The 23,676-nt window shown below is 43.5% G+C and overlaps 2 protein-coding genes across 2 annotated transcripts; both read left to right on the top strand.

Moving 5' to 3' along the window:
- Positions 1-2,147: 2,147 nt before the first annotated feature.
- Positions 2,148-4,800, top strand: LOC123399298 (cation/H(+) antiporter 19-like). Its single transcript, XM_045093713.1, has one exon. The coding sequence runs from the start codon at positions 2,281-2,283 to the stop codon at positions 4,564-4,566; it is 2,286 nt and encodes a 761-aa protein (XP_044949648.1). The 5' UTR covers positions 2,148-2,280; the 3' UTR covers positions 4,567-4,800.
- A 12,551-nt stretch (positions 4,801-17,351) lies between these two features.
- LOC123453137 lies at positions 17,352-23,093 on the top strand. Its single transcript, XM_045129903.1, has 10 exons — positions 17,352-17,533; positions 18,102-18,199; positions 18,787-18,881; positions 18,998-19,570; positions 19,677-19,841; positions 20,082-20,208; positions 21,483-21,707; positions 21,825-21,943; positions 22,111-22,237; positions 22,700-23,093. The coding sequence occupies exons 1-9, from the start codon at positions 17,462-17,464 to the stop codon at positions 22,197-22,199; spliced, it is 1,563 nt and encodes a 520-aa protein (XP_044985838.1). The 5' UTR covers positions 17,352-17,461; the 3' UTR covers positions 22,200-22,237; positions 22,700-23,093.
- Positions 23,094-23,676: the final 583 nt, after the last annotated feature.

A 23,676-nucleotide genomic window follows, 5' to 3' on the forward strand; every position in this document is an offset into this window, starting at 1 on the left:
CCAGCTCGTGGCGGCGGCGAAACCACGAAAAAGCTCCTCCCTGATTTTTTCCTGGACGAAACCCTCCATATAGCAAAAGAGGGGGTCAGTGGGTTAGCGGGCTGCCCAAAAGCCCCCATGGCGCGGCCTGGGGGGTGGCCGCGCCATGCAGGCTTGTGGGCACCCCCTCGTGCCCCTCTGGCACTTCCTCGGCTCAGTATTTTTGATAAATTGGGAAAAAAATCTTCGTCGATTTTCACGGCGTTTGGAGTTGGGCAGAATAGGTATCTCAACTTTGCTCCACTTTCAGGCCAGAATTCCAGTTGTCGGCATTGTCCCTCTTCATGTAAACCTTGCAAAATAAGAGAGAAAAGGCATAAGAATAGTACCGTGAAGTGAAATAACAACCAAAGAAGCGATAAATATCAACATGAAAACCTGATGCAAAATGGACGTATCAAAGCTCCAAACTCCTTCCGCTACCTCCAAGGGAAACCCAAGATCAGTCGATCGGATGATGGCGGTGCACTTGTGTCGTTCCCTCCCTGGGGGCGTCATTGTCAGAGGTGTGCAATGACTTGCGGGGCGAGTGGATGGTTCCAGCGATGGAGCGGCATTCCATGTGATGCAACGACGACGTGGAATCTCGGTGTCGTGGCGCGGTAGGGACTCGAGGACGAATTTGTGATGATGGACGCGCACGGGGAGGATGCGTTGTCTCGCGTCGTGGGGGCGATGTCAGGCCTCACAAAGTGGAAGATGGCGGCGACGACCTATGAGTGTGTCGGACAGGTTTGCGTCCCAAACCCAGTAGTTGGCTTGTTTGAGGCATCCGATTTTCGATGTTAGGCATTTGTGCGATGTTTGTTTGGTATTAGGCTCGGACTATCGACACCCTTTCATCAAGTGGATATGAGTAGCGACAGATGTTGCTAAGATGATGACTTCAGACTTTCTGATGTACTATTTCGTAAGATCTTTGTGAATAATAAATAAAATTTGGTCAAAGGTCGGGATCATCCTCCTTTTCAAAAAGAAAAAATATATTCCCTCCGTCTTTAATTTTAAATTAACCCACCACACTTATTATTATGGAACAAAGAGAGTACTAAGATTTGTAATAAAATAAGGATTTTGACAAATATGTGAGGAGAAGTTTATACTTGTGAGTTTTGTTTTGGACTTCCGGTACAACCATCTCTTAAAAAATTCCACGGATCTTAAAGTTACTTAAAATGGTTATCGACATAATAACCTACGGATCAGTCATATTGAACAGATTAATTTGGATACAAAAGACTATATTTCTCGATTTGATTGAAGGGGTACCTTCTAATATACACCTTTAATTGAAATTGAATTCCACAAACTTTTCTGAATGGGGGAGGGGATACCGAAGCAAAGTTCTATTCACTGTTTTGAGAAAGAAATTTTTCAGACCAAAAAAAGTATTATTCAAAATTTGAGAAAGAAATTTTGACCTACAAACAAAAAATACTTTTTTTTGGTCCGACAACTATTCACTGTGATTTGATCCTAACCCCTACCGAAATATATAAAAATAGGGTAAATGTGAACTAAATCTTATTCGTAGCAAGACAAAAAATGCATACAAAACCAATTGTACTCATGTATTACTCCCTCCGTTCCTAAATATAAGGTGTATTATTTTTTTTTTAAGTCAAACTTCTCAAACTTTGACCAAATTTATTGATAAAAATATCAATGTCTAGAATACAAAACCATTATCACTAGCTTCACCCTCATATATAATTTTTGATTATATATACTGGGTATTGTATATAATTATATATTTTGCTATAATTTTGATCAAACATAGACAATGGTTAACTTTTTAAAAAACTAATACACCTTACATTTAAGAACGGAGGGGTATAATCTAAGACGTTTTTACAATATGCATACAAATCTTGTTTCAAAAGATGCACACAAAAGTTTGATTTTCAAACGACACCACCGTCTAATTGCAGTGCAACTGGTGTTTATATGTATTTGTTCGTTTGTACTCCTGTATATTATAATCTAAGACGTTTTCACAAGTTGTTTTAGCTTGCAAAAACCAATTATATTTGTGAGAGGCGGAGGGTGTAGTTCGTATTGGTGCTGGTAATGTTCAATTAATCGGGAATAAGTCCATGTCACCTAGGGAATCAAAGTAGATTTTCATGCTCAAGCATTCTCAAATCGGTCAAATCACTTGATCAAGACTTCTACATGATGATCATCTATCTCCGCTTATAGCAATAAGCTCATGTTAATGTTGCTGCAACTGGTGGCGAAATGCAGGGCGGCGTCCTCCTCGGGCCGTCGGCGCTCGGCCGGAGCAAGGTCTTCCTCCACAATGTCTTCCCCAGGGAGAGCCTCATGGTGCTCGACACGCTGGCAGCCATCGGCCTGCTCTTCTTCCTCTTCCTCGTCGGCCTGGAGCTGGACCCGGCGTCGCTCCGCCGCACCGGCCGCCGCGCCCTGGCCATCGCCGTGGCCGGCATGTCCCTCCCCTTCGCGCTCGGCGTCGGCTCCTCCCTCGTGCTCCGCGCCGCCATCGCGCCCGACGCCCCGCGCGGCCCGTTCATCGTCTTCATGGGCGTCGCGCTCTCCATCACGGCCTTCCCGGTGCTCGCCCGCATCCTTGCCGAGCTAAAGCTGCTCACCACCGAGATCGGCCGCATGGCCATGTCGGCGGCCGCCGTGAACGACATCACGGCGTGGATACTGCTCGCGCTCGCCATCGCGCTCTCGGGCAACGGCTCGCCGTTCGTGTCCATCTACGTGCTCCTCTCCGGCGCCGCCTTCGTCGGCCTCGCCACCCTGCTCGTCAGGCCGCTGCTCCTGTACATGGCGCGCCGGTCTCCCGAAGGCGAGCCGGTCAAGGAGTCGTTCGTCTGCAGCGCCATGGCCATCGTCCTGGCCGCCGGATTCGCCACCGACACCATCGGTATCCACGCGCTGTTCGGCGCGTTCGTCATCGGCGTGCTGGTCCCCAAGGAAGGCGCCTTCGCCGGCGCTCTCACAGAGAAGATCGAGGACATGGTGTCGTCGCTCTTCCTGCCGCTCTACTTCGTCTCCAGCGGGCTCAAGACGAACGTGGCCACCATCAGCGGCGCCAAGTCGTGGGGGCTCCTCGTGCTCGTTATCATGACGGCGTGCGTCGGCAAGATCGGCGGCACGGTGCTCACGTCGCTGCTGATGCGCGTGCCGGCACGCGAGGCGGTGGCGCTGGGGCTGATGATGAACACCAAGGGGCTCGTGGAGCTCATCGTTCTCAACATCGGCCGCGACCGCAAGGTCCTCAACGAGGAGGCGTTCGCCATCCTCGTGCTCATGGCGCTCGTCACCACCTTCCTGACGACGCCGGCCGTCACCGCCGTGTACAAGCCGGCAAGGCGGCAAGCGCCGTACACGCACCGCACCATGGAGCGCGATGACGCCGACGCCGACAGCGAGCTGCGGGTGCTCGCGTGCTTCCACGCCAGCCGGGGCATCCCGACGCTGATCAACCTGGTGGAGGCGTCGCGTGGCACGCGGCGGAGCAAGCTCACCCTGTACGCCATGCACCTGGTGGAGCTGTCGGAGCGCTCGTCGGCGATCTCCATGGTGCAGCGCGCGCGCCGCAACGGCTTGCCGTTCTCGGGCCGGCTCGGGCGGAAGGACGTGGGCGGTGAGGAGGTGCAGGTGGCATTCGAGGCGTTCCAGAGGCTGAGCGCCGTGACGGTGAAGCCGATGACGGCCATCTCCGACCTGGCCACCATCCACGAGGACATCATAAACTCGGCGGTGCAAAAACGCGCTGCCGTCATCGTGCTCCCGTTCCACAAGATACTCTGCCACGGCCGAACGATGGAGGCATGCGTGGACCGGGCGTACCACCACGTGAACGTGCGGGTGCTCCGCAAGGCGCCGTGCACGGTGGCGATCCTGGTGGACCGGGCGCTCGGCGGCATGGCGCAGGTGTCGGCGCCCGACGTCTCCTACACCGTGCTCCTCCTCTTCTTCGGCGGGCCCGACGACCGGGAGGCACTGGCCTACGCCGCCCGGATGGCCGAGCACCCCGGCATCGTGCTCACGGTGGTACGCTTCAGCGCGGCTGCTGCTGAGGCGGCGGTGAAACCGCGCGGCGCCGCTGGCGAGGAGCTCGCCGGCGTCGACGAGGAGGCCATACGGAAGCACGTCGTCCCCGGCGCGTCGGTGAGCTACGAGGAGGTGGTGGCGCGGGAGAGGCTGGAGGTGGCGGCGGCCATCAAGGCATTTGGGAGGGGGAAGAACCTGGTGGTGACCGGGCGGTCGGCGCAAGCGATACCCTTGGTGGAGAAGACCGACTGCCCGGAGCTTGGGCCCGTGGGGAGCTACCTGGCGACAACACAGTTCTCGGCGACGGCGTCCGTGCTCGTGGTGCAGCGGTACGACCGGAGGAACGACCCGACCTCGGCGGCGGCGGACGCGGCGGGGGACGACGAGGAGGCAGAGGACACAGTGGTGCGCGCGCCGATGCCATCTCCGGCCTACTCGCCCATCAAGACGTCGCCTGGTGAGCAGAAGAAGCCAGCCGGAAGGGGAGTCGGTACGTGACGGCCGGTGCGCGCACGCAGCTCCGACGTGCGTGTCGGTCGCGTAGCTAGCTAGGCTAGGCTCCATTAGGAAAAAAAGTCCATTTTAAACCTTAAACTCGTAGTGGTTCGGCGAATCGAACCCTAAACTCAAAATCCTTGTCGTTTGTGCCCTAAATTCTTAGATCCTGGTCTAAATCAAACCTTGACAGCGTTTTAGAGGTAAACATGCTGACGTGGCCAGGATTTCTTTATGTCTGGTGGGACAATTTGCTTTATAACCGCAACGCGCGGGGAGAGACGAGCCAGAGCCAGATAATAGAGGCCAGAGCAAAACAGGGTTAGGGGCGGCGGCTGCGGATCCTGAGCGGCGCGGCGGCGGAGCAGATTGCGCAGGACGGCGGCTGATCTATCAGGGGGGTGTCGTGGTCATCTGGTCATTCTGTTGTTGCTGCTCCTGGTTTCCGTCGAGCCACAGGAAGGAGAGGGGAGGAGTCGAGGTCGCCGGTGCCCTACAGGGAGAGCCCGATGGCTTACGAACCGACGAAGTTTTGCTGGTGCAATCCTCGTCGGAAGGCATCAAGGTGGATCTCCTGGAGCATTCCTAACCCAGGCAGGAGGTACTACGCATGCGTCGATGCCATGGTGAGTTTTATTTTGATTTTGTTTCTCTTATTTTTTTTCCCTCCCCACTGATTCATTTCTGTTACTACAAATGAACGGCATGGTGGTTGTGGATTTGTTGAATGGCATGATGATCCATTGCCGAAGTTTTTGAGGGATCTGATTGGAGATCCGCGAGATGAAGTGCGTAGGCTGAGAGGTGGAGGGAATGGTTCTCAGTTTGTTCCTCGGTTTGAAGATGCCACTCCAATTGTGGCTGTGCCTGAAGCTCAAATTGATAGAGAGGTGTTGGCTATGTCTCTGCAAGATCAACTAAAAGAGAAGAATGCAGAGATAGATGCACTGAAGAGGAAATATCACAATGTTGTCTTTGTTTTTGCTGTCTTTGTGGTAGGTTTAGTGGCTGGGAAAATGCTACTGCAGTAAGATTGTTTACTGACAGTTGAATGCAATGTATTAGTGGTCTTTTGGCAAGTTAAGTCTATCCCAAACCCTAGCTGCAAATGCTGCAAATGGTACTGCTGTATGTACTGACAGTTGTATGTACTGAATGAAATAGCAGTGAAATTAGCAGTAATTACTAATGATAGCAACTCCTTTCAACACTGTCATTTAGTTATCATTCAACACTACCACTGATATGTTTGCAATATGATCAACAAAATATATGTTTGCAACATGAACATTACATCAGAAATGTTTCAAACATTGCAACATCAACAAAAGTAGTTTCCACTTTTAGTTTCCACTGCAAATGATCAACTTTGATCAATGACTAGTAATTTCCACTGCAAATGATCAACTTTGATCAATGACTAGTAATTTCCACTGCAGGTGAAATACTGATAGGTTGGAAATGTCTGAGCAACCCTTCTTCTGCACCTTTTAGCTCCACATCTTGTCCCTCTTGTAGTAGATGCACCAGATGATCCAGCTGCAACAGTAGCAGACCTCTTTCTTGGAGGTTTAAACCTGTTTCTTGGAGCAGCAGATGAGCCATGAGCAGCAGATGAGCCAGGAGCACCAGATGTTCCTTTGGTTTGCTGCCATTTTTTTGCAAGTTAGGATAAGTGTGAAGAAACCACTTTAAATGTAGTAAGGAGAGATGAACAAAAAAATACCTCAGCTTGATTCTTTTTCTTAGAAAGATGTGCATTCTTCTTCTTGCCTCTCTCTGGATTCTGCTTACAGCTTGACTTGTTGTGTCCAGTAGTTGTATCTTGTCTCTGGATTCTAAAGACCATTGTCAAAGCAAAATGTGGTACTTCACTTTTGGGGTTGTATCTTGGGAATGTAGTCTTCCTCCTCCTTATATGACCATCTGAATCTTCATCATAGCTGTAGTCTTATGAGATGAATCATAATTTCAGTCCATTTCTTCTTTTTCAATTTGTTCCTCCAAGTTGGCTATCAGATCAGTTGGCACTGGACCTGTTGCATCTCTTCCAATCCAGCTTCTAGTGTCCCTCATCCTTTTCTTAAACTTCCTAGCATGTCTCCTCAGTTCCACAACTTCTGAATCCTCCCCACTGTCATCAGTATGACCAATGTATTCACTGTCACTGTCAGAATCAGAGTCTGAATTATGTTTATCAGCATGTTCAGTTACTGGCATTTCATCATGATCAACTTGAGTAGGATCCAAAACATGAGAAAAAGGACCTTCAATTACTGGCATTTCATCATGATCAACACCTACTTGTCCTATACTGCTTCTTCTCTGCTTCATAGGACTACAAAGCCTTTGTGTGATCACACCAGTTTCATCTGGAATCAGAACATCAGTATCAGATTCAGCAGGTTCAACATCAGTTATCAATTCATCAGGTTCATCACCACTGCAGTTATCACTCTCCTCTATAATTTCATCCTCATAATCACTCCCACTTCTGCTGACATTATCTTCCTCTCCATGATACTCCACATACACATCTGCAACTCCTCCAACACAAATATAATCAGCCATCTTAACACAGCCACTATCATCATATAGGAACACCAATCCATTGATAATCTCTTTCCCAGGAAGCAGATAATATAACTTCATCGATTCCTTATATTGAATATGATCTTGCAAAAAACCTTTCACTTCCTGTAGAGACAATTTATCCCTCTCAATCTCTGACATTGCTTCTTCTCCCCCAACATAGTCCATATTTAGACCAATGCGCGTGAACTCCCCTCCAATATGAAATCAAACGTTCAAAATCTCTGTCGGGTCCATGATTAAACTGAAATAAACAGAAAATGCGGTCAAAATCAAGCATATCAACCTATTCCTCTCAACAAAAATCGCAACTTTTCTGCCACCAATGTCGTCCCCAAACTCGAACCTAAAAACCCTAACCCTAATGCGGGAACAACCAGGAACTACTACTACCAGGGGAGGAGGTCATCGAGAGGAGTACCTGCTTGTTCGACGCGTCCTCAAGTCGTCACAACCGTCGCTGCGTCGCCGATCAACCGCCTGTCGCCATTGCCGTCGTCGAGAGGAGGAGGAAGAGCAAGGGACAGGGAGAGAAGGAAACGAAGCAGGGGACAGGGGCTGAATTGGGCCAGCCCATTATTATCAACCCACGCGCATGGACCCATCCCGGCAATACCCGTTTGGTAACGCTGTCAAGGTTTGATTTAGACCGGGATCTAAAAGTTTAGGGCACAAACGACAGGGATTTCGAGTTCAGGGTTCGATTCGCCGAAGCACTACCAGTTCAAGGTTTAGAATGGACTTTTTCCTCCCATTAGTTCTCTGTGGTTACTGACTTAGAGTGCCTGTGGACACGTGCCTGTACATGTTATAGGAAACCAAACAAATAACAACGGCATGAGCAGCTTGTAGTACCTCAACGCAATTGTTATGTACACCCTCTCCCAACCAACCTCTGGTTGCATGCTTAAAGTAACTACATTAAAAATGTAAGCATGTTTCAACAAAAAATAACCTAAAACATACTGATAATGAAGCTTTCAATAATGTCTAGAATACCCAGGCAATGGCAATGCTCTACCCTCATTTTGAAAATCTTCCTTAATTTTACCAATATCAATACTTTTGAAGATATCTCGTTCAATATAACAAATCATCAAGCCATTAAGCCAACCATCTGTCATCTTGCTGCACAACTCAATCTTGATGATTTTCATTGATGAGAAAGCCCTTTCAACATTTGTCGTCGCTACCGATAGTAGCAATGCCAACTCAATGAGGCGATAAACAGTAGGAAACATAACATGCCTTTCAAAACCATCATTTTAACTAGGCTTGCAATTCTTCTCATATGGATAATGAATAGATCAAGGTTATCTTCTAAATGTTCATGTTCATAATTAGAGAAATCATCATGATAAATCTCGGCAAGCCTAGCGAGCTTATTCAGGTTGAACATAGAAAAGGAGTTTCTTGGGTCAAGACAATAGAAGTTTTAGAGCAGCTCTGAAGATACCTTATTAAAACGATGATCAAACTCGGTTGCGATGGAGTCTATAGCAGCACAGAAGGTGTCCACACGAAAAAAATGACCAGCTGTGACATTATTTCGTCCACCTTTTCTTCATTTACCCTACTTTGTAAAGATGTCATCCATACTTGGTATTGGAATGTCATTTTTGGTGCAAAAAGCTTTGACATCTTTCAAGAGTGGCTTCCAACCATCGTTTCCTCAGTTGATCAAACGTGTTCTCACATTTGTAACCAATGACATCTTGTGCTGGAATATTGACACTTTCACGGGTGCTTGGATTTGATGTTGAGTTGCTGCCACTACCAAGTACTTCAAAATAATTTTTAAAATCTGCAATCATAACATTAATATGTCACTACAAATCTACAATCAAATGCCACTACCAAGCACTTCAAATTTCAGAAAAATGAAAAATCACCTCTTCCCCTTTTCGTTGGATTTGCTAGTCCTTTTCCCTTTCTTTCCATCTTCTGACAATCTGGAAATCCCCGACTGTCGTCCCTCGCCAGAGCTTACCGCCGCTTGCTGTAGTCGCCCGTTGGACCGCCTTGCTGCCGCCCTTGTTGTCGTTGCTAGCTAGCCGCCGTCGGAGTCTGCCGCAGTCCGCTGGGGCTTGGCACCGTCGCTTGCTGTCGTCGCTCGCTGGACCCCGCTATCCTTGGCCAGCCGCAGTCGGAGTCTGCCGCCGCCCACTAGGGCTTGCCGTCGCCGCTTGCTGCATGGGTGGGGTGGGGATGTGGGGTCTGTCTCGTGGCGTGCGTGCAGCCTCGCGCAGAAGTGGACTCGCGTGTGTGCAGGCAGAACTACGTGCGGGTGCATTGCATCACGTGCGTCGCGTCTCGCGTGTGTGCATAAGTGTGCGTCGTGAACGAGTCACCTGATCCAGCGATTAGCGATAGATACTCCATCCGTTCTAAAATATAAGACCTTTTAGTGATTTCACTAGAAAACTACTTACGAAGCAAAATAAGTGAATCTATACTCTAAAATATGTCTATGTACATCCGTATGTAGTTTATAGTACAATCTCTAAAAGGTCTTATATTTAGGAACGGAGGGAGTACATAGGTACAAAAAAATCCCAAAATCTAGGTATGGCAGCCGCCATACCCTGCCCTAGGGAGCACTCCACCAGCGAGTACAATGGTATTCTCGGTGCATTAAAAATTGTAATTTTAGATTTAACATTCGTCAATTTTAAGATGAAGTGTTGAATCAGTCTTTCAAATGTGTTTATAGACTAAGGTGCGCGCGTGCGTCCATAAGGTTGAGATTATGTGTCCATACATGTACATATGTGTTTGTGTTAAAGAAACAAGTTCGTAAATGTAAGACGTTTTTAATTTTCAAGTTTAAGCTATAATAACGTCTTATATTTACAAACAGGTGCAATCCTTTCGTTTTTATTTACTACTTCGCATTTTAGCTTTATAGAAAAGTTTGAAGTCAAATTTTGAAAGTTTGACAAACTTTATAAAAAAAAATATTCCTCATACAAAATTAGTGTCATTAGATATGTCATGAGTTTAGTTTTCGTATTGTATAATTTATTATTGTAGATGCCAATTTTTTTATATAAATAAGATCAAAATTATGAAGTTTGACTTCAGACAAATCTTATATACGGAGTAATAAGGACCGAAGAGAGTAAATAGTCGTTTATTTTTTAGGTGTTGGATTACTTACAATTGTTGTTGTATGTTGTTGGGGAACCTTGAGATTTACCTAAGTGAGGTCGTGTTTTTTGTCCATCTATGTCTAACGATCTGAGGGTGCGTTCATCTGAGAACCAAATGAAATAGAATACCATGATTTCATTCCTTAATTGAAGATGAAAACAATGAATGTAATTTTATGTTGCTTGTTTCGTTGGAGAGATAGAATGGCATATATTCAAGCCACTTTTTTCATAGGAATGATAGATTACCTCCTGTATGCATTTGAACAACATATCTCTTTGCATTTGTAGCAACATATATTAGAACTTTCAGCAATATTTCATTTGTATTTGCATCACAATCAAATAGCAATGTACAATCACAAGCATAACAAGTGTATTCACGTCACATGTAACACTTGTCAGCACCATTCTCGTAAGGTTATAAGTTCATACAACATAAAAATGATAGGTTGACTCCTCTTTCTTAGAGCTCGGAAGCTTTCCATGAACACCACCACCTTGGGTCACCTCCTTCTTTCACCGCCACCTTTTTTGTCACTTGTTGCTTATGTTAAGGATTTAAATTTTATATCATACACCTTGTGTTTCTAAAACTCTTTCATGGTGTTTGCGCTTTTAACACTAATTTTTTTCAATAATTGGTTTATTTACTCTCTATTAAGAAACACCAAGTAGAACAGATAGTCATATACAAGCATGACTGCACTCAAACATGTCATAGGATTATATTGATCATAAGACATGTGACTAATTAAAAAAAAATCAAAAATCAACTATTTGAAAATGTGGAGAAAATATTTTTTTGCTATCGAGGCTTTGTCATTCTTTTTTTTCTTTTTTCTTCTTTGGTTTTTTTCATTCTTTTATTTGTTTCTTTGGTTTTATTTTTCATTTTTTTTCGTTAGTTTTTTCCAATTTTGTTGGTTTTCTTTTGCTTTCTGGTTGATATTTTACATTTTTTGTATATGTAAACAACATTTTATAATACATGTTTAACATTTTTCCAATAAACATTTAACAATTTTTAATATATGGTCAACATTGCTTCTATACACATTTTTAAGATTTTTCAAATGCTTGATTAACATTTTTCAAATACAAGAATAACATTTTTTGATCACATGGTAAATAGTTTTTTATAATTTTTTAACATTTTTTAAATGCTTGATTAGCTATTTTAAAATAAAAAGATTAACATATTTTTCAATACATGGTCAACGTTTTTTTATATACATTTAACATTTTTCAAACGCTTGATTAACATTTTCCAAACACTTGTTCAACAAATTTTTCAAACACTTGTTCAACATTCTTATATATATGATCAAATTTTCCCATCAACTTTTTTACATGGTCAACATTTTTTTTCTTATACTCGTTTAATATTTCCAAAATGTTTTCTTGTTTTACGTCTTTTCAGATGCTTGATTAACATTTCATGATAAAAAAATCATCATTTTTTAGTACACCATCAACAATTTTTATGCACACATTCAACATTTTGGAAAGACCGTGCGCGTGTAGAATATTAAAGCAAAAAACATAAAGTGAGTCAAAAGCCAAAAACATAAAGTGTAGGCAAAAAATAAAGCAAAAAAAGTAATAGAAAACATAAAACATAAAAAAACAAAGGTTTTGGCCTCCCGCTCTCGTGGGCCGGCCCATCCCGCTAGCCCCTTCAGCGAGTCAGAAGTCAGGCTCGCTAAAGGCGAGATATAGGGACGTGCTTTGCCTATAGTGTGTCGTTGAAAACTACCCACGGTCCCTCGGATTGGATGCCCACTAAAAAACATACAACAACAAGCTACTCCACCTGTTTCGTGTAGCCCGTCCCGCTTGTGTGCTTAAAATATGCTCCGACTTGGACATGATTGTTTTGGCATGGCCCGAGAGTCGACGACATCCCACTTAAGTATTTGCATGTTGGGACTTATATTGGATTTTTTTAGCATGCATGTCATGCCGAGCCAGATAACAATTTAGCAAACCGGCGGCACGACCTGATATTATGTGGCGGGCTAGCAGGGGCACGACACGACACAAAACCGGACTAGAAACGATAAAGAGGCCAAAAGGTATTTTCTTTGCACGACACGACATGACACCACAATGGCGGCATCAAGCAAAGGAGAGGATACGAGTTAGGGTGCAACAATGACCGGAAAAGGGGGTGTAGAGGGGTTGATGTTAATTGTGTGTTTATTAGCCTCCACTCCTCTCGGTTTGGTCCCCTCCTGTTAACTTTTTCCTCTCATGCATTATCATGTTAATTGACATGATTTTATCACCATTTCTTGGTGTTATTATCTTAAACTCCCAAACGCATCCGAAGACGACATCTTAGTCAAAACATACAAAAAGAGATGCACAAGCGCGGTAAAATCTAGCAAAGCCTACCGCGTAGGCACAAAATCAAGGGTAACATATAAAATTTGGACTCATCAACCCCAATCCCTCCTTGTTCCCTTTTCAGCCATTGCTATAGCCCCCCTCGCCCCCTTTGTTTTGCAGGCTATGCTCCCTCTTCTTGTCAATAACCTATCATATTCGATTGTTATCGTCACAATGACTGGTGACCTCGTGCTGCTTGTCCATCCCCGTCTCTCCCTTTTGGCTACTACCTTATGTTGCTACTATTACCACGAACTTTCCGTATTTGAGCACTTCCGTCACCGTGATGGTAAACTTTGACTTGCCCTTGTACCCTATACCCTAGCCCCCCTCATGATTGACATGTGATCCTGACTGAGCCTTGCACCCTTCTCCCATTCTCGGGTCGCAAATCTTGCTCATGATTTCTTATTGCAAAAGAAAGGGTTAGGTGCAACCGATTTACCCTTCTTAGGAGTTGGTTAGGGCATTTAGGGTGTGGTTCGTTGCATGCCCGTGTCTTGTTTATTTTGTGAGATATGACTGCATTTTTTATTCACACGGAAGTGATTACTTATTGAGCACAAATTGTGTGAAATTATGACACACTTAGCATTTTAAAGTTCTTCTAGATCCAACTTGGCGCCTCACGAATCAACCACCCGATAGCCCAATATAGTTTCATTACATCTTTTTGTACAACCAGCACTTTCGATTCCTTTTTTGAACTTTTCTAGGTTCAATCATTGATGAAAAATGTCTCTCACGTAGTTGTGCTTCATGCATTGTCCTAGCCTTTTGCCCGTAGAACTACCACCACTATCCATTCTTTGCATAACGTTATAGAAATATATGTCTTTTTCTAACATGTATCACTTGTCTCTCTTGCCTCCGAGTCTTGAGAGGAGAGACTTGCACACAAAAAGAAAAACCAAGTACCCCTAATCCCTATGCATCCCCTTCCGGCCATTGATGAAGCCTCCCTCATCTCCTCCCCTTTGGTTGCAGTCTATGCTTCTTCTTCTTCTATACCTAATAATAAAGTAGTTATTGCTTTCATCGAAAAATCCATCACGGTATTTTTATAAAAAAAACTATAATTTTTGTTATTCAACCCGCCTCCATCATTTACCTGCAACGCAAAAGGAAAAAACGATTCGCTGCAAAAATTATACCGTACGCATCGCCTCCTCCCGTCGACCCTGGGCCACCCTGGCCTGTGCCCAGGCCGCCGCCACACCACTCGCCGCCACGACCGACCTCAACCGCCACCGCTGCCGATCTCAACCCACCCGCCTCCGCAGCCGTACCTCTCCCCGCTCACTGCCCCCGTTGCGGCGCTCGAGCGCATCGCGTCGACCCTGTTCCACCCTGGCCTGTGCCCAGGCCGCCGCCACACCACTCGCCGCCGTGGCCGACCTCAACCGCCACCTCTGCCGATCTCAACCCACCCGCCTCTGCGGCCGTACCTCTCCCCGCTCACTGCCCCCGTTGCGGCGCTCGAGCGCATCGCGTCGACCCTGGTCCACCCTGGCTTGTGCCCAGGCCGCTGCCACACCACTCGCCGCCGCGGCCGACCTCAACCACCACTGTTGTCGATCTCAACTCACCCGCCTCCGTGGCCGTACCTCTGCCCGCTTGCTGCTCCCGTTTCGGCGCTCGAGCACAGCTTCTGAATCAAATCAACGCGACAACTACAGTGACCGGGGATGATGCGTATGCTCGATGCAGAACGGGGGGGGGGAGCGAAGTACTTGCAGGTGGAGGCGGGCCTCCATGGCTCACACGGGGAACTCCGAGGTTATGGCGCGGCAACGGCGACTCCTTATGGCCAGATAGAGGCGCCTAACCCTTGCTCCCCTCATCATATCCCCTCCTCCGGCAGGAACTCATCATCTGATGAGATCCCCTCCCCATGCCTCCAACCGTGTGCCAAGCACCGGCAAGAAATTTTATTTTGTGGGGATTTGTTTGCTGATGAATGAATTTATTGAATGTAAGATTGTATTGTTGTAGAGACAGAGAATGGAACACCACCTTAAGTTTGTCATCTGATCCCACATTCTCTACCCCATGAGTGAAATAAGATAACAGTCAATTGATCAATTCACGTAGCCTCTTTGTTTTGCTTTGCTTGTCCCGCTCAATTTCTCATCATGGTGAAATTAACAATGGACGAGTTAATTTCTCAACAAAATAGGATAGGACTGACTACATTAGTTAGTTAGCTTATTATTTTAATAAATCAAAATGATTATAAAAAAATTAAAAGCGTGTGGTATTTTTTTTCTTGTTGCAACGCAAGGCCCTTTTGCTTAGTAAATAACTTGTCATATCCGTACGTCACCACCGCTATGGTAAGGGGCCTCTTCTTATGCTTCTCCTCTCTAGTCTTGTCCACCCATGTCTGTGATCACCTTGCACGCTTGGTCGACCATCACACTGCTTTCATCTTCTTATCTATCAGAAGCCGCGTTGTTGCTTCCCTGGCATAGAATTGGTGGTTAGGACAATAAATTTTTCCTTCTTGGATGTTGGTTAAGGCACCCTGATTCTTTGCATGTCACGGATAAAGACTGCATTTTTTTTCACAAAAAAGGTTGCTTGTTGGGCATAGGTTGGATGAACAATCTATACAATTAGCAACAAAAAAACTTTCTACATTCAAACCGATTCAACCTAGCAGCTCATGAATCAACCATCCACTAGCCCAGTATAATATCATTCTTTTTTACACAGCTAGCGGTTCCAATTCCGGACCTTAATTTTGCAAGGTCCGATCATTGATGGAAAACGTCTATCACGTGACCATGGGAGCATTGACCGAGATCTTGTCAGCAGAGTACCGTCATCATTATTGTGTATGTTTCATTGGATCATAAAAGCTTGGCATACCATGACGGCGTACATATCTTCTTGGTTTAGCGTATAATAATTTCCTATTTTGCCCCACTGGAGCGGAGGAAAATAAACCTCATATGAGAAGGAAGGCACATGACGACGACGACTGGTCGAAGGGGATAGGCGGACCATGTTGGTGTAAAGTGTGAGGATAAGAAGAGAAAAGCTTGCCACTTACGACTCTCATGTGGGCGCACGAGATTTCCTTTCCGTATTTGGGTCACTATCGATGCTGACTGGCCGCGACCCAACTAAATTGGGAAAGCTAAGCTCTTCAATTTATTTTAGAAGATTTCATTCATGGGAAAATCTAAGTACCGGCGTCTCTGGTGCGGTCACCTTCTCCGTGTGGCGCTGGTGATTAAGTGTGATGATTTATAGAACGGTGTGGAGTTGTGCAACCTGTACATGTATTGTTTGCTACAGTGACCGTGCAATGATGGATTGAAAGATTCGCAGACTTTTTGTACCAGGACATGCTAAAGCAGTAATGTATCAGAATTCAAAAAAAAATTATCTCTTAAACCGTTAATTCGACCGATGATCCTTTTTTGCCGTTGACTTTGTTTCGAAGAAATCTTCAAAACTAGATCCCATATCGATATGTTTCGACAACTTTTTTTTCTCGTACTTACCACATTTGTTGCACTTACTTGTCATATTAGTAAGTACTTACTTGCCTGATATAAAATAACTTAATCGCCATATTTTTGGAAATTGCGTATAAATATAACATCTCGACATAATCAAAATGACAAGCACAAACAACTTTTTTAGGTGATTACGCGCAAAAATATGACAACTCAACATATTTAAAACCGGTGACCACAAAAAATCTTATTTGGTCATCATTTGTAAATATGACAACTCGACATAGTTAAACGTACAAGCACACAAAATAGTTTTCTGCCAAAATTGTATGTAAATATGACAAGTTGACATATTTAAATTGGCAAACACAACCGATGACATGCTTTTATATCGTGTATAATGAAAACTGCTACAAGGCTTTGTACAAAAGAATATTAAAAAGTGTCAATCAAGTTATTTTTTTTAGACAAGTAAGTGGTTAATAATATGACAACTGGGTAAAAAAATATAGCAAGTATGAACGAAAAAAAATGACGAAACATGTCAACATGGGATCTAGTTTCGAAGAACTCGTCGCGAGAAAGTCAATGATGAAAACGGATCATCGATTGAATTAAAGATTTTGTAGATAAAACTTTTTGAATTTCAAACATCAAAAGAAATCTTGCATGTGGCGTTGTATGCTTTTTCTTGTGTTCCGGGCCTACCACTGCATGTTGACATGACGTGACATCAAAGGAAATCCGGTCAAACATCAAAGGGATAACAGGGTTGTCGTTGTTTTTAATATCAAAGGAATAACAGTGTTGTCGTTGTTTTTAATCAAGTGCCGCAAGTAACGGCTGCGCTGCTGTGTAGTCTAGTCCTTCATTCATTGCTTTTCTTGTATGTACTCCCTCCGTTTCAGTTTATAAGTCCGGCACGTGTATCTAGATCGTCAAATTGATCAACTTAATGAGAGGCATATATTACAAAAAATTTTAATGATATAATTTTTATGTTAAATAATATATTTTATATAAGTCAAATTGACGACCTAGATACACATGCATGTCTTATAAACTGTGAGGGATTCATCAATTCTTGAGTCCAGGAAAAAAGATCTGGAAAACACTAGTATTACTCCTTTGTTGCCATCAACTTACCATAGGCGAGCTCTGGGTAGCGTACTGTGGACGCACGCACCTTTCGCCTCATTCGTGGCCTCGGGAGCAGAAGCAGAAGCAGAGCAGGGGCCAAAAACCCCACCCAACCCCCTTTCCTCTCCGGTCTCCGCCCCCGCACGGCCAATGCTGCCGCCCCCGCCTCTCGCCCAGGGCATGCCCCGTCCGGCCGCCGCCGGGGAGGACCACGCGTTGATGGTATGGAGCTCGTCCCCTGCAATTCTCCGCCTCGCTCTCTTCCCCCCCACCCCCTCGCGATCATCCGGCGGCGATCTTGGCCGAGTCTCCCGCGGAATCGGCCGCCGGGAGGGACGGATTTCGCCGTCTCGTCCCGGGCGTTGGCTAGGGCGTGATTTCGGGCGCGGCTCCTCTTTATTAGTTGCCTGCGTCCGTCGTGTTTATCTTGCGAGAAAAAAAGGGGCCGCGTTTCTTTCTTTTTTTCCAAGAGAGGGGTTTCTTGAGCGGAGGTTGGGCGAACTAGCGCCGCAATTAGGCGTACGATTTCTCTTCCTAGATTCGACCGCAGCGCCTTCCATGCATGCTCCTCAACCCGATTCGGCTCGTTCCCAGGAGGCAGGGAGGTTCTTTATCTACCTTGAAGTTTTGGTTCTTGTAAAAAATTGGGGCAGGATCTGTCTGACCAAGGAGCATATATATGCGTTTGAAATGAACTCCCTTCCAGAGTTCTGTGGTAAAAGAATCTGTGAACAAGGAAATCAATCTCTCACATTTCCTACATGATGATGTATGTGCTTACCCTGTGCAGGATGAGGCACGCCCAGCAGCAAGGTGTGAGATATGTGGCAGTGCAGAGAACCAGCTGTGTATGTTCAGCTGCATCCAGTGCAATGGCTCTCAACATCGGTACTCCCTTTTTCTTCACCCTGTTTTCTTCAGCTTTCATCTTGGTTCAGATGTTAACCACTAGGAAAGTGTACTGCTTGCCACTCTGCCAGATCATGCATATTTTCTCTTTTTGCTGTAACCCTGTTTAATTTGTATACTTTATACTTACTTTGTATGTATGGATGCTTGGATGGAATAAGAGAATTGCAGAGTACGGAGTATTTGATATGAAACTAGAATGGATTTTGCAATAGAAAGTGACGCAGAGAGCCAAATATATTAAATCAGACTCAAAGCATTCCTAGATGATCCAAAATTTATTATATCCTTCTTTTGTTCTTAGGAAATTGTGTCCAGTTGCACTATCCCCTCCTTCTACAATTATAAGATGTTCTAACAGTTTTGTGATTTGGATGTATATAAACACATTTTAGTGTCCTTGTTCACTCATTTCAGTCCCTATGTATAGTCCATATTGAAATATCCAGAACATCTTATAACTGTGAACGGAGCAAGTATCTTTTACAGCTACGAAGCTACGCTCATTCAACATGAAAAATCTATCTACCTCTCTGAAAGTTTTTCCCTTTTTTTTCGTTTTGTAGTTATTGCATGGCGGTGGCGGAATTTGAAATGAGATACGACTGGTGTTGCTTTGAATGCGAAAAAAAGTCTAATGGGGACACAAAACCTATTCAAGGTAAAAATAATGATCACAAATATCAGCAATTATTTCATCATATTACTAAGTGCTTTCGCCAATCTCATTCTTTGAACCATGTAACTAAGTACATTTCCTCCCTAATCATGGTGCAGGTGAAAAAACAGAGTTTCAAAGGCCTGATACGAGTCACAGGAATGCGGCACATCAAATTGGTGTTAAAACACCACAGATATATGAAAATTCGAAAGTGAAGTTCATTCCCTGTGAAGAGGCGGCACTGTTGAATAGAGGGAGGCCAGCAGTTCATTATACGCGAAGATTTGTTGCACGGCGTACACAGGTTCATCCTGCATCTCCTCCAAGTATGAAGTGCACATCACCCAGTAGACAGGTTAATCCTGCATCTCCTCCAAGTATGAAGTGCATATCACCCAGTAGACAGGTCCATCCTGCATCTACTCCAAATATGAAGTGCATATCACCCAGTAGACAGGTTCATCCTGAATCTCTTCCAAATATGAAACATTCGTCCAGTATGAAGAGCACACTTCCCAGTAGAAAGGTTCGTCCTGCATCTCCCCGAAGTATGAAACAGTCATGCAGTATGAAGTGTGTATCTCCCAGTAGGAGTGATGGTCAAGCATTTTCCTTGAAACGATGCGCCGTTGCAAGTCAAAACCTGATAAAAGTTTATGATACAAGGAAGAGACAGAAAATGCAGTCAGGTATTTTCATGCATCTAGTGCCATATCTTTCTTTGTTTAGACCAGATAGCTGTTGCTTCTGCCAAAAAAGTTATAGTCCATGAAGACATTATTTTTGAAAAAACAGGTGCGACGATTCCTATGATTCCACAAAATATAGAAGAAGTTCAAAATTTTGACCAGCAGCTTCAAGAGCAGCCTAAAGAAGATAAGGTCCCCAGTGCAGATAGAGGAACATGCAACTCCTGGGTAGACGATGAACCTACTGGGCAAAGTGCACCCAATGCTTCAGGTATAATTTGGTATTGCTTGATAGTTAATACTACACTTCTCGATAAAATAAATATTTCGCAGAATGATTATTATTGCCAAACATTCAAAACATATCATGCATATATTGTAATTCTTGATTTACATGAAGTATATGTATAGATCACATCAGATAAAATTTGAGGATTTAAGAAGACAAATCAAATGCTTTATTAAGGTCCATTTTTTTTAAGTGCTAACAGATTATATTCCATTTTCAAAGTGCCGACAGATGCTGATATTGGATGCGGATCTGGAACAAAGAGTACACACAAAAACATAGACATGCCAGTGGTCATCAGCTCAAGTGCAGAGTTTGCAAGACGACCTCCACCAGAAGCAATCTGGACGTGAGTATGCTCTCTTGGTTTGCAAACTTTTACATCTCAAGAAGTATGAATCATTTCAACTTGTAATGATCCATTCATGGTTGCTTAATAAAACAAATGTGAGCAACATAGAAATCCATGGATATGAAAAGGTAAATCTGCTTCTGAGATGATTCCCATAGTGTTGTTGCTTGCTTCCACTTATCCATCTACTGTAGATGATTTAGTATGAGAAAACACAAAATTTGCAGCTCCCATTTTCATTGATCATTGCTCCAATGACCCGATGATACTGCAGTCACTTCATAACTGCAGTGGGTCTGCATGTCCCATGGGTGATGGGTTTATCCATGCCTTTAGTTTTGATTAACCAGAAATTAGCTGATTTTCTACTAAAAATCTGCTCAAGTACACGTGAATGGAAAGGATGGGTGTGTTCCGATTCTAGGCTGGGGTATATTAGCTTGCTTAGTGACGGTTGGTATTTGGCAAATTGGTAGGCGGTAGAAAAACTTACTTTGCAGGTTAGATCACCTTGATCATTCTGTCCTTATTCTGATTGTTCCTAATTGGTAAAATGGAGCAGTAGTTCCCTGATTCCAACAGAAAAATGTTCTAGATCAGTTTCATAATTAAATCCACTCAAACCTTCTGTGAATAAACATTCACCTTATGCAAAAGCAGAATGCAAATCACATTTTAACATTATGTTTTGAGTCTAAGCAAACAAACAAATATACTGTTCTAGCAATAGCCCAAATGGATTCGATTATTCTTTCCTAGCAAAGTAAGATTAGCGATGGGTACAAGAATGTTTCTGTTTCAGGAGGAAAATAAATCAAAATTTGATAGAATCAAATATGAGTATATTTGGTCGAAATAAAATAAATTAAGATATTTGTCTATTGGACATTTTGGGTAGTCTAACACCCCATCTTTTCCGCAATTTAGATTCAGGTTTTGGGGAATTTCCATTTCAGGATTCAGGATGCCTGTATACTGGGGAAACCAAGAGTGTTGTTAGTGCAATAGCATGCATATCCATCTACGCATGACCACTTGATTGCATAAATTATGCCCCTGTGAACTCCATCTTAACATGCTACCTGTAATGTCTGGTTTTCATAATCCAGCTTCGTAAGAATAAATGCTACTGCTCTCTATGATCAATATGATTTCAGTTGTCTAATGTTGTTCATTTTCTAGCATCACAATTTTTAATTTCAAATATTTTGGTATATCTGATGTAATTGGTCACAACCTTTGTTATGCTCTGACATTCCTTCGCTCTTTAGGGGATGCTTTCTTCTCGCTGATGGAGAAAGTTCTAATCTTGGTGAATTTAAAGCATACCTCCCATCTGTAGTATCATCCAGAGTTTGTAATATCGCCAATAAGATGCCTAACAATATACAGTTGAAGATATTGCCTCGAATGAATTACTGGCCAAAGACCTTTGAGAAATTCTGTCCAGTTTATGATGACATTGCCTTGTTATTTTTCTCTGATGAACTTGACTGGTAGGTTTATGATGGTCTCAGTACAAGAATTGGCTTATGTGCTACTGCATATTTGACCTTATTTATAGCATGCGTTCATATATTCACCGCTCCTTCGTTTCTTTTTTGTATTTGAAGTTATAACAAAAAGCATCCTCATCTCTTGGAGGCACACTGTGGTTTTGTCATGAAGGCGTATATTGATGACATGATGCTGTTGATATATTCCTCGGAAGTGCTTCCACCCGACTCTCAGTGTTAGTGCTCTTACTCTGTATTTTGACTTGTACAATAAAATTACCCATAATATGTTCTTTCTATTTGATTGGCTCATCTAATTTGTATTGCTTATATGCCTGGGTACAAAAATCAAATGCAGTGAGTGATTTTTTAGTGGTGCGCTAATTTCATACCATGATATCAGGGATAGATGGTGAGAGTTACTTATGGGGAGTTTTTGTGAAGCCAAAGCCAACGAGCACTCGTGCGAGGTTAGATTCAGTTGCTACATGACCTCTTGGTTTCTTTGGGCGTGAGCACATCAGTAAAAGGTATGATCAGACAGCAAATTATGGTGCCCATGCAAGATTTATTTAATAATACCGTTTACACACAGTTTTAGCATTGGTATCTCACGCTCGCTTCATTTGTCCTTGTTGCCTAGTAGGCTTTGCATGTTGTTAGAATTTAATTGCTGTTATTTTGGTAGGCTGGGTGAGCTTTCTTTTCCTGGATTACATCAATGAACTGCCGTGTATTATGAAAAATAAAGCAAAACAAACCTAGCTATAGGTAGCAGTGAGCTCGTTCGATACTTTTCCTTTTTTGTCCCTAATAATTTTAGAAAGAATAGCATGATATATCACCTAGTGAGGGGTTTGTGCTAGATGTACCATATATTCATTCAATTGGGTGTAAAATATATTGAGATGTTAAAAAGTATTTGTCTTGCTTTAATTTTCCCAGTATTGTGAAATTCGAGTATCTTGACAGCATGAACTTATGAAATCCAGGCAGTCAATTCTAGGGACGGTTGAGGACTCTCCATCATATGGCACAATGCTCGCATTATGGCGCAGAGGCACCGGACTGGGTTAATCCACTGGGAAGCTCATTGCTGAAAGAAGCTCGAATTCACATTCACCAGCTGTAGTGATAGTTTGTAGAGACTTTGATGTGAGTGTAATGGGTTACTGGTATCCTTTGTTTCCCATCTTGGCTCTGTCTGTATGCTTGATCTGCAGTGGTTTGTTGCTGCTAAAGTGGATAAGTTTTAGGAAGAAAACCGTAAAGTAGAACTTCTGGTGACTTGCTGGATATATGTTGTACAAGTACGAGTGTTGTCAAATTAGGAAGAAAACTGGCAATTGCTATGCTATACTATGGTTGGACGTCGCTCCCCTGAAACACACGGTGCATGGATAACACCTACAGCGATCCTAGTGGCTGTACCAGCTATTGTAATACGTAGTTCATGGATTTGGAAAATGTTAATGCATTTGAAAAATATACATGAATTTGATAAAAACGAAAAATGAAAACTAACTAAAAAACAAAAAGCAAATGAAAAAGAAAGAGAGGAAAAAGAAAATGGACACAAAATGAGAAAACTAGCAAAACCAATGCTGGAAAAGACCAGAAGAAAACCACCCACACGGAGGGGTTTGGGGCAAATAGGAGTTGGTTTCCGGGAAAATACACTTTGGCTCCTGGGGCAAATAGGAGTTGGTTTCCGGGGAAATACACGTTGGCTCCTGGTTATATACGCATCTTATGTGAAGAATTTTTTTAATAATTAATTAAAAAGTTAAAATAGTTCTGAAGTATTTTTAGATTAAATTTGACTTTGTTTTGCACTAGTTATATATTTTCACAAAGAAAAAGTCAACATTGACTTCTGAACAAAAAAGACATAATTTATTTGCTATTGTAGGTCGCTATTCACACTATTTTGACCGAAAATTTAACTTTTTTGAAAAGAAGTCAAAGT

The sequence above is a fragment of the Hordeum vulgare genome, chromosome 5H (genome assembly GCF_904849725.1).
Source record: "Hordeum vulgare subsp. vulgare chromosome 5H, MorexV3_pseudomolecules_assembly, whole genome shotgun sequence".
NCBI lineage: Eukaryota > Viridiplantae > Streptophyta > Magnoliopsida > Poales > Poaceae > Hordeum > Hordeum vulgare.

Bases quoted from the DNA above. Each gene is read 5' to 3' on its own strand.
- LOC123399298 (XM_045093713.1), top strand. From the start codon at position 2,281: ATGCAGGGCGGCGTCCTCCTCGGGCCGTCGGCGCTCGGCCGGAGCAAG.
- LOC123453137 (XM_045129903.1), top strand. From the start codon at position 17,462: ATGCTGCCGCCCCCGCCTCTCGCCCAGGGCATGCCCCGTCCGGCCGCC. The intron at 19,842-20,081 runs GTATAATTTGGT...CCATTTTCAAAG, and splicing joins AAGTGCACCCAATGCTTCAG to TGCCGACAGATGCTGATATT. The intron at 21,708-21,824 runs GTAGGTTTATGA...TTGTATTTGAAG, and splicing joins TTCTCTGATGAACTTGACTG to TTATAACAAAAAGCATCCTC.